Source organism: Acinonyx jubatus, chromosome B1 (genome assembly GCF_027475565.1).
Source record: "Acinonyx jubatus isolate Ajub_Pintada_27869175 chromosome B1, VMU_Ajub_asm_v1.0, whole genome shotgun sequence".
NCBI classification, from domain to species: domain Eukaryota; kingdom Metazoa; phylum Chordata; class Mammalia; order Carnivora; family Felidae; genus Acinonyx; species Acinonyx jubatus.
In genome coordinates this window covers 38,299,440-38,314,918 of record NC_069382.1, presented here as the reverse complement: position 1 = coordinate 38,314,918, position 15,479 = coordinate 38,299,440, and the positions used below count along the sequence as shown (strand labels likewise).

The following is a 15,479-nucleotide window of genomic DNA, read 5'->3' as shown; positions in this document are numbered from 1 at the left end:
GATGTCACCAAAAATGGTAGAATAAAAACTTGTGTAAATGCTTTTCATAAAGCAATGAGAAAATGGCTAAAAATGGTCAGAATCAACTTTTTAAGAACTCTAGAAATTAAACAAAACTTGCAATAATCTGGAAAATGTTTATCCAAGAAAAATGACTGAGTTTTTGTGCAGCTTTAATTTGCCTTATTCCCACCTTCTCCTTGGCTCTTTGGTAGCCTTGAAATCCAATAACTCACAAGCACAGCAAGAACCACAGCCTGGCAGCCACCAGGGGCCACAATGGGACAGGAGCTCCTTTAAAGCATCATTCCCAGAGAAATGTCATGATCCGACCTGTCTGGAATTCTCTGGAAGTCTCTATTCACAAGGTTGTCTTTATTTGACCTGATTCAGAGCTCTCCCAGTGGAAAAAAGCCTTTCCTCCAAAACACAGTTATAGGAAGTCTGTAATTTTGTGGCTGCGTGAGGTGTGGTAGATAAGAGTTTAGGCAAACAACAGATTAACCAAAAAGTGTAAAAGGTGAGGCTGAGGAGTGAGATCTCCACTGGGGCTTTGAAAAGCTCAAATACATTCCTGGGGATCTAGAAGGCCATGCACACATCTAGGGCTCTGCTCATACTTAGGAAAGATGTGAGCAGGCCCTAACCTTTCACCTCTGGTGGACTTTGAGACTTTGTGCAAGAAGCACACAAAGGCAAAGATAAGCTGTCAACTACCTAGTTGAATGTTGATAGCATGCCCCAACGTGTACACAAAATCCATTGGCAAATATTTGGAGACTTATTGGTTCTAGGCATTTAAAGAAATCTCTGTCTAGTCATTAGCTTACCACTAAGTGGTCACACATAACAAAGAATGCAGACTTTACGGAATTAGTTCAGGAAAGTCACTAAACAAGTAACAACAACAGAGAACAACAGCAACAAACCCTGAGAAAGGAGTTGATTCTGATTTCCAGGGTTACATTATTTAAAATGTTAAGTTTTAAACAAAAAATTATGAGGTATGCAAAGAAACAAAAAGGCTCATGCACAGGAAAAAAAATCAATTATTAGAAATTGTCCCTGAGGAAGCCCAGGTGTTGGACTTACTGGACAAAGACTTTGAAACATCTGTATTAAATATGTTCAAAGAATTAAAAGAAACCATGTTTAAAGAACTAATGTTAACTATGAGAACCAAGTCATTCCAGTTAGAACTATGTCTTACCAAATAGAAATAGAACTTCTAAAGAAGAACCAAATAGAAATTCTGGAATTGATAAAGTACAATAACTAAAATGAAAAATTCACTAAGGGGTGCTGAGCATGTTTTGAACAGGCAGAAGAAAGAATCTGTGGACTTTAAGATAGGTCAATTGATATGCTTAGGTTTGAGAAACAAAAATAAAAAAGAATGAAGACTTATAAGATACCATCAAGCATGCCAAAATAGACATAGTGGGAGTCCCAGAGGAGAGGAGAGAGATAAAGAGGCAGAAAAAATATTTGGAGAAATAATGGTCCCAAACTTCCCAAATTTAATGAAAAACATGAATCTATACATTTAAAAAGCTCAAAAACTCCAAATAGGAAAATTCAAAGAAACACACAGTAAATATATCATAAGCAAACAGTTGAAAGACAAAGACAAAGAGAGAGAGAATCTTGTAAGTGGCAAGAGTGAAGCACTAATTGGTTCCAAGGAATTCTTAATAAGAGCAATGGCTGATTTCTTGTCAGAAACAATGGAGGCCAGACAGTGGGATGGCATATTCAAAGTGCTGGAATAAAAACACTCAACCAAGAATTCTATATTCAGCAGAACCATTCATCAGAAATGAAGGGGAAATTAAGACATCCTCAGATAAACAAGAACTAGAGACTTCATCACTAGCAAACCTGCCCTACAAGAAATATGAAAAGGAGTCCTTAGGACTGAAATGAAAGGACACTAGACAAACTCGAATCCTTGTGAAGAAATAAAGACTTCCAGTAAAAGTAACTACATAGGGAAATACAATACAGTATTGTATAAATGTATTTTTTTGTTTATAACTCTTTTCTCCTATCTGATTTAAAAGTTAACTGCATAAAGAAGGATCATCTACCTGTATTAGATAGACACGGTACGTAAAGATGTCATTTTAATACAACACCAAGGAGGGGAGAGGGAATGGAGGACCATGTTTTGTATGCTGTCAAAATTAAGTATTTCTTCAGAAAGAAAATCTGACTAGACTTAGAACATGTAAATGGATTTAAATAGGAATCAGAAAACTTTCCCTAAAGAAAAGGCCAGGCCCAGATGTCTTCATTGCTGATTTCTACCAGTCATTAAAGAACAAATTAATACCAATGCTTCACAGACTTTCAGAATTTACAAGGGAGAACACTTCCCAACTCATTCTATGAGGTCTATGATACCTTAAACAAGTAAAGACATCATAAGAGAAGAAAACTGCAGACCAATATCCCTTATAAATATAGAGTGCCGAAATCCTCACAAAATACTAGCAAACTGTATCCAACATATAAAAAGGATTATACACCATGATTAAGTGAAATTTATCCCAAGAATGCAGGGTTGATTCAACATACAAGAATCAATCAATGTAATACACTAAACTGCATGGCCATCTCTATACACACAGAAAAAGCATTTGAAAAAACAGCGATTTACTTATTCTGGATATTTCATATAATGGAATCCTATAATATATGACCTTTTGTGTCTGGCTTCTTAACAATGGTGTTTTCAAGGTTCATCCACACTGTAGCATGTGTCAGTAATTCACTACTTTTTATGTTATTATTTTTGATGCTATTGTAAATGAGATTAATTTCTCTTTCATTGTATATAAAAACACAAACTGATTTTATGTTACTTTGTATTGTGAAACATTACTGAATTCATTAGTTCTAACAGTTTTTTTGGTGACGTGGTTAGGATTTTTTTTTTAATGTTTGCTTATTTTTGAGAGAGAGAGAGAGTGAGAGAGAGAGAGAAAGTGGATGCGGGAGGGGCAGAGAGCGAGAGAGACACAGAATCCAAAGCAGGGTCCAGTCTCCAAGCTGTCAGCACAGAGCCCAACGCGGGACTCGAACTCATGAACCATGAGATCACAACCCGAGCTGAAGTCAGAGGTTTAACTGACTGAGCCACCCAGGCACGCCTTTGGTTAGTGTTTTTATGTGTAAGATCATGTTGTCTACAAACAGAGATAATTTTACTCCTTTCTTTCTGATTTGGATGCCTTTAATTTCTTTCCCTTGACAAGTTGCTAGGGCTAACATTTCTATACTATGTTGAGTAAGAGTGGTCTTGTTCCTGATCTTAGAGGAAAGGCTTTTAACTTGTCACTGTTGAGTATAGTGTTAGTTGTAGGTGTCTCATATATGGCCTTTATTATGCTGAGGTATGTTCCTTCTGTACCTAATTTGTTCAGAGTTTCAACATCATCATGAAATGATGTTGAATTTTGTTAAATGTTTTTTTCTGCATCTGTTGAAATGATTAGATGATTTTTATCCTTCATTCTGTTATTGTGGTATATCATGTTTATTAATTTGCACATGTTGAACCATCCTTGCATCCCAGGGATGCATCCCACTTGCTCATTATGTATCATCCTTTTAATGTATTGAATCTGGTTTTCCAATATTTTATTTGAGAATTTTTGCATCTGTGTTCATCAGGGATATTGGCCTGTAATTTTCTTTTCATGTCATGCCCTTGTCTGGCTTCAGTATTAGAGTAATGCTGGACTTATAAAATGAGTTTGGAACTGTTCCTTCCTCTGCAATATTTTGGGAGAGTTTGAGAAGGATTGGTATTAATTCATCTTTAGATGTTTGGTAGTATTTACTCATGAAGCCATCTGGTCCTGAGGCTTTTATTTGTCGGAGATGTTTGATTACTGATTCAGTCTCCTTGCTTATTATTGGTCTGTTCAGATATTCTATTAATTTATGATTCATTCTTGGTAAGTTGTACGTTTCTAGGAATTTATCTATTTCTTCTAAGTTATCTAATTTGTTGGCATATAATTATTCACAGTAGTCTCATGATATTTTGTGTTTCTGTGGTATTAGTTGTAATGTCTTCTCTTTTGTTTATTAATTTGAGTAATGTCTCTTAAATCTTTCCTAGGTAGTCTAGCTAAATGTTTGTCCATTTTGTTTATCTTTTCAAAAGAAATTTGCTAAAATGGAGTTGTATCAGCTGACTTGTATAAGCTTAGAATCTAGAAAAAATCTAGAAAAGCTGCCTGAGAGTATGTTTAGTTTTAAGTTCTTGACCATATTTGAATGTTTTCATTAAGTAGAACTCATAAGCAATTTCAATATTTAGAGCTGTTAGATTTAAATTTTAAGTTATACATTGAATATAATACTAGTTTTTGTGTAAATTTTTAAAGTATTTTTTAATGAAGGGCTATTGTGGGAAGTGCCACATTAAGAGAATTTTCTTGTAATGGTGGGAAGAAGTCTGTATGAGAGTAAATCATATTAGGCAACAAGATCTTTTATCATTTTCAATCCAGCAATTCTGGGAAATGTAAGTCAATTAGAGAAATTAAATCTCCAGTAGAAACAGTAGCTTTCTGAGGTCATTGTAACCTCTAAAAGAATGATTGTATATAACTTGGAGGAGTCCCTGTGCACCAAACTTATTCTATTAAAGAAGAGAATTGAATGAGAGACTTGAGAGTTTCATCAGTCAATAATACAATTCAAGAAGAAAAGAAGAAAGAATAATTGTGAGTAATCATGTGGCCTTTCGGAACTGCATATTCTGATTCTTAGCAGGAAATTACATGGCATAGAATTTAGTGCCCTCACTCTACCATGAAAGATGCCCATTTTTCTTACCAGGCCATTACTTTGTGTGTACCACTAAATACTACATTTCCTTGTATGGATAAATTAAATATTTCAAACCAAATTGTATCTTATTTTTCTCAGCTCTCTTTGTTATTTACATATTTTTCATCTTTCTAAAAGGATGGGTTTGTGCCTGTCCTTTGGAATCTGTTCGTTGGAAACTCTTTCTGATGACGTGTGGGGGCTAAAGCAGGACCCACCTGAGGGAAGAAGGAGGAATCTGGGCAGTGCCCTCCAACAGTGACAGGTCTGAGATATACCTAAGCTTTTCCCATGGATTCATCCCTTGATTTATCTGATGCTTCTTGATCACCCACTATGTCCCTACCTCTGTGTGCCAGTTACTGCATACTGCCAGATCATCTCGGAAGGTGTAAAAAAAAATGCATTCCCTGCCCGCCAAGAACTTAGAGTGGTGAGGTCATCAAGTATGTGTCTATATAGGCAAAGGCACAAGAAGGCACCGGGCACAGGACAGATGGAGAACTGGGCAAAGTGCATGGGAGCCCAGAGAGGGCACTTCAGTTTGCAGCAAAGCATAAGAGGTAGTGACACTTGACTCAGGTTGTGGAGACTGAGTGGGGTTTTCTCTGGAGTGGATGGAAGAAGTGTATTCCAGATGCAGGAGGCCCCAGCCATGGTACACCATCAGTGACCATTTTCTGGCTGCTCACTGTGGGGTGGGGGGTTGTGGACAGAGGACAAAACAGGGTCCTTGCCTGTGCACTTCTGTGTTCTGCGTTTTTGGGTTATAGTCTCATGGCTGTGTTGTGCACATTCCCAAACCCACTGCTAGACCCCATTGGGGTGAATCAGTGTTTTGTGTTGAAATGTGTCCTTGCTTTTGCATGGCCTCACTGCCTCTTAATACACTATTTCATACACTGTTGAGCAGGAGTACTCTGGCCTAGTGAGCAAGTCCCCCCCCCCCCACCCCCCGAGTAAAGATATGGGATGCATTGAAGGAGGGGCCTGGTTATCTCACAGAAGCCAATTTCTCTTCATCTCGTTGTGCTCTGTGTTCTGGAGCTGGTGCTGATGAGTTTGAGATGAGAAGAGGGTGTCCGCTTCCAGGCCCAGAGGTTTGACAATGTGTTAATCTCTCTGTTCTGGAGAAGTGGGAAAGTGAAGCTGTTCTGATTCTTTTTCTGGTGTTTCCAGTTCAGCCCCCTTTGTTAGTAGAGAATTTCTTTGTTAATTATCAGAGGCCCTTCTTGACAGCAAGAGGAGAGCAAAGGGTTCCTCCAGACATTGGGCAATTATAAGTATTTTGGATGAGTGATCAGGAGGAAGGACCGTACTATTACCCAGCTCCAGACAGACTCATAGCTGAGCTCAGTAACCTGGCAGCCATGCTGGGAACCACAGATGGATGACAGTTAGCCCTGGGCCTTCTCCAATACCCATGACTGGCTGATGGTGCCTCCCAGGCCACAGATGACTCTGTCCCATGCTGCCTCCTTGTGCACTCATGTCCAGCTCCCTGGTTCAGGCCTTCAGTGCAGAGCCAACACTGTGAGGCTGACAGTAACAACGCTGTTGGTCAGTGCTGGTCATGGTGGATGAGGCAGCCAGGCAGAGGTGGGTGGGGCAGGGTTCTTTGCGGGGATGAGGGTTCAGGGAAGCAGAGGTTGCTGGTACCATGTGGGTACCTGCCCACATGGAGCATAGGGGCTGCTGTGTGGACAGTGAGTGGACAGAGCTGAGTGCCATGCCCTGCAGCTTTCTGCATGGCCTGTAGACACACTGAGAGTGGCTTTGGAGTGCATTTTCAGATTGGGTAGTGCTGTGGACATAATGTGGATCATCTCTTCCTTGTAGAGAGGTTGAATGAAGAGAAAGGAAGCAGATTGTCTTTTACATTAGGGCCATATGGAGGGTCCCTTGGCATCCGTTTTTCTGAATTCTTTCTCTAGAGGCAGCACATTGAAGCATAGAAGCTGATGTTTTAAGACTTTTCAAAAAAGTTCTTCCAAACAAAGGTCATTTCAAACACTAGGCCCAGTGTTCTCCCCACCCCTTTTCCTAGTGGCTGTGAGTGACAGACAAGCTCCCAACCCCATCTTCCTCCCTCCTCTGCCCTCTGCTGCAGCACAGCAGCTGGAAGCAGGGTTTGGGAAATTTGGAGGCCGAACAAACTAGTTTAAGTTACATATTGGGTAAGTGCATACTTCAAATTACCACTTTCTCCTTGAAATTTGTGGCACTCATCTGTCTCTACCATTCACTCAGTCCTGTCATGTAGTTAATGCGGTTACCTCTGTTTCTAATGCTGCTTTGTGTTCTTTTTTTTTTGTAAGATTTTATTTTTTTTAATCTTTACACCCAACGTGGGGCTCCGACTCACAACCCCAAGATCAAGAGTCACACACTCCACTGACTGAGCCAGCTAGGTACCCCTGCCATGTGTTCTTATTTAAGTATTCAACGTGACTTAACTTTTGTAAAAATTTGATATATATATGTATACAATGGACGCTGTTCAAGGAGGAAAGTCAGCAGTGCCTTAAACACAACATGTTAAGGAGCAGCATTTCTCTTCCTTTGGTGAAAGTTGCTTGCTGTTGTTCAAATATAAAGCATTTTTATACTTGAACTCTCTAATGATAGATCCTGGAAAACCTCCTGGAGGAGGTACCTGAATTATGAGTCAGAAACAAGCTGAATAAGGAAGGCTCTGCTCAAGGACATGCCAGTCCTCCCTGCTCTGCCAATTAGCTAACAGATATCCCTGCAGTCTGGGAGGATCCCAAACAGTATGAGCCTTGAGACAAATTAAGAAAAAGACCCACTACTGGCTGTTAGAAAAAAGATGAGCCCCTGGGTGTGGATAAGTCCTATGAGAACTGGCAAGAGACTCCCTTAGAGGAAGAGAGAAAAATGTAGGCACCTCCCCAGGGTAAAACTTTCCTGAAAACCTCCTACTTAGGGCAGAAGGAAGTGGGTTGAGCTTGCCTTACAGGAGGTGGGCTGTAGAAAGCTCCAGGAGATGTGAGCAGGACTTCAGGGGCCTCACTCCACCTGCACGTCTTTGCAACAAGTAGGTGGCACTGTCCTAGCTAGGGCCAGGATAGGTCCTGAAGAGGCTTTGGAGCATAACGTCAGTGCTACTCACAGAAAATATGAACTGGGGCCATCTACTAGGAGAATCCCTCCAAAGGTAGAGCAGTGCTGAACTGAAGGCAGAATCTCAGGAAAACAGAATTTTAGAGTGGAAAGGACCCTCTGGGCTCTGTAACCATCAAGTCACAATGAGGAAACTAAGGCAAAAGAAGTAAAATGACTTCCCCAAATAGATTAGAGGCAGAGCTAGGATTAGAGTCATTCCTCTGTTCACACCTTTAATCACAAACATATGTGGAGCCCCTATTGGGGGCGGGTACGGTTCTAGGCCCTGGATCCAGGTTTACTGACTCAGACACCAGTGCTCTTCCAGTCACCAGGCCTCCTGCCTTGATCTAAATCTGAAAAGTGTGTCTGGCTTTGGACTTAGGTGAAGTTGGGCCCACAGATTCCAGAGATAAAAAACCAAGCTCACTCCCAGATCTGAAAGAAGATGATAAGGAAGGAGTAGCACGACTAGTTCTGATTAAATTACCAGATACAAGTACAACTTAGCATTGGAAAAGTTTCTGATTCTATATTTGTGTTGACCTTTACCCTAGATGGTTACTTGGAATACAAACTTTAAAATGGAAATGTTTTTTTTGTATTTGTTTGGATACATCAAGATTAGAGACAAGTGGGGCACCTGGGAGGCTCAGTTTGTTGAGCATCCAACTCTTGATTTTGGCTCAGGTCATGATCCCAGGGTTGTGGGATCAAGCCCTGTGTCAGGCTATGCACTGAGCATGGAGCCTGCTTGGGATTCTCTCTTGCTCTCCCAATGTCCCTCTCCCCAGCTCTCTCTCTCTTTCTCAAAAAAAAAAAAAAATGATTAGGGAGAAGTTAGGAATGGGTAGAGGGAAGAGTCAGGCTGTGGAAGGAGAGGAACCATTATGAAAAGAAAGCCCGTGTGAGCAGGAAAAGGGAGATTTGCTGAATGCCAGGCCCCTGCACACACAGGGTTAGGACTCAAAGTAGTTCTCTAGTTCTATCTGGCAGAAGACAATCCCTGTCCCTCTAGGTACAACATGAGTTCCTGGAATTTCTGCTTAAGACATTCCCCATTTCAGGAGCACCTGAGTGGCTCAATCGGTTGAGCATCCGTCCAACTTTGGTTCAGGTCATGATCCCGCGGTTCGTGAGTTAGAGCCCCGTGTTAGGCTCTGTGCTGAAAGCTCAGAGCCTGGAGCCTGCTTCGGATTCTGTGTCTCTCTCTCTCTCTCTCTGACCCTCCCCTGCTCACACTCTGTCTTTCTCTAGCTCTCAAAAATGAATAAACGTTAAAAAAAATAAAAAAAAAGACATGCCCCATTTCAGAAGCTTCTGATGTCCTTGGGAAAGAGCAGCCAAGTGAAGAAATGTCTTGGCTTTACTACCACAGGCCTGGGAATCCTCACCTGTGCTAATGATAGCAATTGCTCATGTTTACATACTGCTTTAGACTCTTGGCAGTGTTTATCTAACTAATCACTCTGTGAGATAGTTAAGGTGGGTGTTATTATTCCCATTTTGCAGATGAGGCAACTGCACTTCCAGGAAATTAATGGGTTTGCCTAGATCACAGAATTAATCTATAGGAGAGCCAGGGTTGGGACAGCCCTGGTGATCTGAATCCAAGTCTGTCATTTTCCCTACCATGCTCTCTTGCTTTACCTAAAGGTGGGGAAGGAGTCCAGGTTTAAGCCTGTTTGGGGATAGATCCACATCAAGACCATCATGCCTGGTCTCTGGAGTTGCATACAGATGGTAGGTGGGGCCATTCCAATGTGATTTTATTTCTTTGGCCCAGTGGTTTCACTAGGTGGTTCAGGAAGCATGGAGATTGCCCTGGGTTCTGTTGACCTAGTCTCCACTTGTTCAAGTTTTCTTTATCACAAAGAATATCCATTAGCCATAACAGTACAGTTTTCATAATGGGGAAATTGCTAGAGAAAGAAAACATAAGTTACAACTTCACTAAGTGTTCTTGGTACCTTTAATCTCAGTGAGTTTCCAGTGAGTCTTGGTCATTCTGTATCTTCTTGGGTAGTCTCTGTGCCTGCAGGGTTACAAAATATAGGTGGCAAAATGTGGGTGGGCCCTGGTCACGTGTTTTCTGAGGGGGTTCTGTCTGCCTGGTGCATGAGCGCATGACTGACTGTGTCTGGTCTTCCCTTTTAGAGCTGCCAACTTCAGGAACTTTACCTTCATCCAACTGAATGGAGAGTTTTCTCGAGGAAAGGGACTTGATGTTGGAGCCCGCTTCTGGAAAGGAAGCAACGTCCTTCTCTTTTTCTGTGACGTTGATATCTACTTCACCTCCGAATTCCTCAATACATGCAGGCTGAACACACAGCCAGGTATGGGGATCCGGAGTTGGCTCTTCCCTTTCTCTCCCCCAGGGTGGCCTTCAGCTCTGTCACACACTCGTTCTCTTCATGGTTCCCTCTGATGTCCTGCTTCTGAATTGGCCCGATTTTACCCAATGACCAAGAAAAAGCAAAATCATCTGGTTTAATTTCTCCTTTATGTCATGGTGTGGGCCTGTCAGCTGCCATTAATTCTGGGACTCTTTGGCCTAGGTTCAAGTCTAAAACTCATTTACCATTTTCAGCTAAGAGGTTGGCCTGAGTGAACACCCACGGGAGAAAGTGCTGGGGGTTTGGGGGAGACATGGACTGGAAAGCTGCCTGACACTAAAGGGAAAGGCATAGCTGTGGGCAGTTCCCAAGGGAGCAAGGGCTCTGAGTGGGAAGAACCCACAATATGAAAATGATTTTCATAGAGTTTGACTCATAGCAAGGGCTGATATTCAGCTGATAACTACTGTTAAAATATTGAAACTCTTCTGTGGAAACTGGTAAAGAGCAAGTGCCTGGGGTCCCTATATCTACTCCTGCTGCCTAAAGTCACCATGACCCCTCTGGCAACCCTTTAGACTTCCCACAGACCAGCAGTTAAAGGGTTAATGTCTGGAAGGGCAGGGAGTACCAGAACTCTCTTTCACACTCACTCCTGTTGGTTGATACCCAGTGCCACAGCCACCAACTATCAGTATTTTGGGGGTTTTTTGTTTGCTTCTATTTTTTATTTTAGAGAGAGGGAGTGAGCCGAGCACATGTGTAAGCAGGGGAGAAACAGAGAGGGAGAGAGAGGTCCCAAGCAGTCTCCACACTCAGTGCAGAGCCCAACATGGGGCTTGATCCCACAACCCGGGATCATGACCTGAGCTGAAATCAAGAGTTGGATGCTCAACTGATTTAGCCACCCAGGCACCCAAGGACTGTCAGTATTTTGAATACCACTTCTTTGCTAGGAGGTCAGAGATATTTGAGAGTCTGTCCCTCTGATCTACCTGTGCAGAACTCCTAAGATCTGTTTTAGGGTTGAGTGATAAGAAAGGAAAAGTGGATGCAAATATCTGGGACATTTCAGAGGACTGAATATAAGTGTACTAACCTAATAGTGTTGTCTGTTGCTTTAAGTGAATGTTTGTTTTCTGGTTTGCAGGGAAGAAGGTATTTTATCCAGTCCTTTTTAGTCAGTACAATCCTGGCATAATATATGGCCATCATGATGCGGTCCCTCCCCTAGAACAGCAGCTGGTGAGTAATTACCCTGCAGGTGCCTTTGTGTGGCTCTGTTTCATGTCTTTCATTACCAGGGGCACCTGACCATGAGTAAAGGTGAGTGGAAATCTGTGGACTGATTCCCATAGTAATTTTTAAGTTTGTCAGACATTCTGGCCTTTGCTCCCAGTGCCTTGTTGATTAAAAGTGCTTGCAATATTTAAAAGTGGAAAATAAATAGGAACAGTACCTTACAGAAAGGTAATTTCACACCTTCATAGTTTTCTTATATCATTTTTGGAAACTATTATTATTGCATTATGGATGCAACAAGCACATTTTCTCTTTATTATTACAAACTATATGAGGTAAGAAGGGTGAGATTTATGGTCCCATTTGACAGATGGAAAAGAGAAGTCAGAAAGGGTGGCTTACTCCAGGTCACACAGTGAGTGAGTCAGTGGGGGCATAAGGACAGATCCAGGGCCCTTCCCATCACACTATCATTGTCACAAACCACAGGGCCTTGGGTCCAGGGTAGCAGCAGAGGCATCACCAGCAAGGTAGCTTTTTTTTTTTTAATGTTTATTTATTTTTAAGAGAGAGAGAGAGAGAAAGAGGAAGAGGGACAGAGAGAGAGAGGGAGACACAGAATCTGAAGCAGGCTCCAGGCTCTGAGCTGTCAGCACAGAGCCCGATGCGGGCTTGAACTCATGAACTACGAGATCATGACCTGAACTGAAGTCAGACACTTAACTGACTGAGCCACCCAGGTGCCCCACAAGGTGGTTTCTAAAGGAACGTTGGAGGGACTTCTCTGCTAAGGTCTTGGCTGCACGGATGATAGATAGTGGAGCCACACAGCCACCAAGGATCTCTGTACACCGAGTGGTCTTGGTGGTGGTGGTGTTGGCAGTTAGTCCATTCAGCAGAAAAGCTGTGCAGGCAGGAGGAAGATGACCCCAGAAGAGGGTCTCTGTCATGCACATAGGCATACCCTATGCCCTTCTGAGACAGAATTCCTCAGGATTATTGTCATCTCAAGCGTGAACTGTTACCTTTTCCTGCAGAGAGATCAGCTGAGTTTGTCTACAGCTGTTTCCAGCTCGGGCTGAATATCGGGGGCATCTGACCTGGGGCTGTCTCTTGTTCATCGCTTTGAGTAGCTCTGTCTCCTCTTGAGGCAAAGCCATTGCTTCTGTGCAATGGGAGAGTAATCAGTTTTCATTGAAAGTTCTTTGAAATTCTTGTGGAGGACTGATTCTGTCTTTAAGCTTCCAGAAATAGCAAAACCTGTTCATTCTCCTGTTAATCCTCCGATTAACCTCTGGCAGCTCATTTAGGATCTTTTCCAGAAGGTTTCAGCCTGGTCCCCTGAGGTTGGACGAGGTTTGCTCCTCACCAATCCTAGCATGGTTTCCCTTTGGGCCTAAGCTGGTAATGGTAATGACCAAGTATGGTAATGAGTTATCTCTCCCCTCAGTGAAATTCTAATACCACAGATATATACTGAATATCTGTTTATGTATCTGTAATTTATATACACAAATATGACACGTATTTAGTATATGTGTGCTGCATATACTAAACACAGTATATGTCAACAGAGTAAGAGTTTTTCACTCCCCAAGAACCAGTTTTTATCTACTTTAGGGTGATATCACTTCTGTGGAGACACAAAAGTTTTTTGTTTCCTTTCCATGAGTTCTCTGTTTCTAATAGGGTTTGGGAGTTGGGGGAAAGGGATACAATAAGCCTCCTTGGTTAAATAAAGTACTTAGTACTTCTTTGCATTTGACATCAGATGTGATTAATTTTTCAACTTCAAATTCATAAGATCTTATTTGCTTGCAAGGAATTCTTTTCATTTCACACTTTAAAAGTTTTATCCTTTTATTACCATTCCTGCAGGGAAGCAGGTGCAAAGGGGAGCTAGAGGTATGATGTAGTTAAGCCAGTTTCTCAGATATCCAGAATTAATGGTCAAGCAGAAACAGAACTCAGATCGCTGCATCCATAGCTCGAGCCTCTGAATTATCCTGCAAATGCAGGATATTTGACATTTATTTCCAAATGCACCTTAGAGCTATCCTGGAGCATGCAAATCTGATTATGTTAGGGTTCAGTGTTCATGATGATTTAGTCTAGAGAAACATAGCAGTTGTCTCTGAGACACTGGGGGTTCTCCATCCAAAAAGGATGTGTTGATTATGTTTGTTATTAGATGAGCCATGTATTGAGCACTTGCTGCCTGCAGAGAACTAGACTAGACATTCTGGAGGAGTCAGAAGAACTGAAACAGTTTCTTATGCTCAGAAGTGATTGGGGAGGTCACTTTGCTCACCCTCTTGTTTTGTTTTTATAGACTGGCCCAAGATCACACAACCAGCTAGTAGCAGAACTCAGGCCAAAAGCAGGATTTCCTTACCCCAGTGCAATGGAAGCAGATTTGCTAGGATCTTGATGAGGGCTGAAATATAAAGGAAATGATCTGACAAAAATTCCAAAGGAGAACATAAAGCTACAGAAATTAATTTAATGGAGACAGAATGTACACCTACAGGTGCTGAGAAGGTATAAAATAAAAAGAGATGATTAGAGACAGTAAGTTAGGAAAGACTTCCTACCAAGGGTTCATTTCGGCTCATTCATGAAAGATACAGGATATAGATACAGATATAGACATAGACATAGACATAGATATAGATATAGATATAGATATAGATATAGACAAGATAGAGATACAGGTAGAGATAGAGATAGAGATAGAGATAGAGATACTCTTGAGAGCCACCCCTGGAATACATCAGTATCAAGGTGAAGGGAGAATACAGATCCAGAATGTAGCTGTAACAAAAATTACCAACGGATGCAAACACAAGACAAATTTTCAGAGCAGCCCTGCAAATGTGACCTTGTTAGTGCCTGTGCTAGTCATTGCTTCTCAGGCCATTGCCACTGCTGTTTGATAACACTGTCTTCAGACTAAAGCCAGAAGCTACATTTATGATTTGTGTGTGTATATGTGTTCAGACTACTTATTTCTTTACTTTTGAGTACAAGCCATTAATGATAAAAAATATGCAAAATGATGGAATTTTATGCTAACATTTAACTTCTTGAGTTTTAAACCTGAGATAAAACTTGCTGATGCTTTAATGTAGAAACAGCTCAGAGAGAAAGGAATGACTGTCATTTAAATAATTATTAACTTTAGACATTCCACTCTCTTGGCTCAAGCCTTGTACCTGCTGGGGCCACTGCCGGAATCTTCTACCTCTTCTGTCTGTAGACCTTTTCCCTCTCCTATAATCTGGTCTTTCCTTTACCCCCTGCCAGAGATACGTTTCCAAAACACAGATTAATCTCATTTTAAATAATCTTTTATGGCACAGAGCCAGTGGTGTGCTAGTAAATGTTTAACAACCCACACTCTGAAAAGGTGGGGGAGAGAAAAGCCCTGATTCATAGCATTTGCCACTTTCCATGGTGTCAGTACTCCCACTGTGGCCTATTTCAGGCCCCCAGAGTGATGTTACTGAACACCGAGGCGGGAAGAGACTTGTGCAGTCCTGGTGAGCTGGTACTGGCCAGCTGCGGCACCACACTGCCAGCCTCGATTCCTTTGTGGGATTAACTGCTCTCCACAAACTGACTCTGAAACTGGTTACAGAGGAAATGTCTGCAAACCCCAGCACCCGGTACATGGTACCAGCTTGGTAGACACCCAGGCCGGCTGCTCTGCCAGGCAAGCATACCCACCCTGTGTGCCGGCCTCCCCCCTCGGGGCCATCTCCTCACCATCTCTGCTGCCTGCGGTGCCTGACATCTCAGTCCACCGTGCATCCCACCCATCATTTAAATCCAGTGGCTTTGTGCTCCTCTGTCCAGCGTGTGAATGTTTTAATGGCTCCTGTCCTTGCCCTCTTGGATTATATACCCTTACCTGTCTCTACCCAC

At 42.0% G+C, this 15,479-nt stretch overlaps 1 protein-coding gene across 21 annotated transcripts in view; it reads left to right on the top strand.

Moving 5' to 3' along the window:
• Positions 1-15,479, top strand: part of CSGALNACT1 (chondroitin sulfate N-acetylgalactosaminyltransferase 1) — a 341,281-nt gene that overhangs the window by 316,216 nt on the left and 9,586 nt on the right. For all 21 annotated transcript variants that reach the window (XM_027071730.2, XM_053216491.1, XM_053216492.1 and 18 more), the window contains 2 exons: positions 10,132-10,310; positions 11,461-11,555. In XM_027071730.2, the coding sequence (XP_026927531.1) occupies positions 10,132-10,310; positions 11,461-11,555 (274 nt within the window). The remainder of the gene's footprint in view (positions 1-10,131; positions 10,311-11,460; positions 11,556-15,479) is intronic.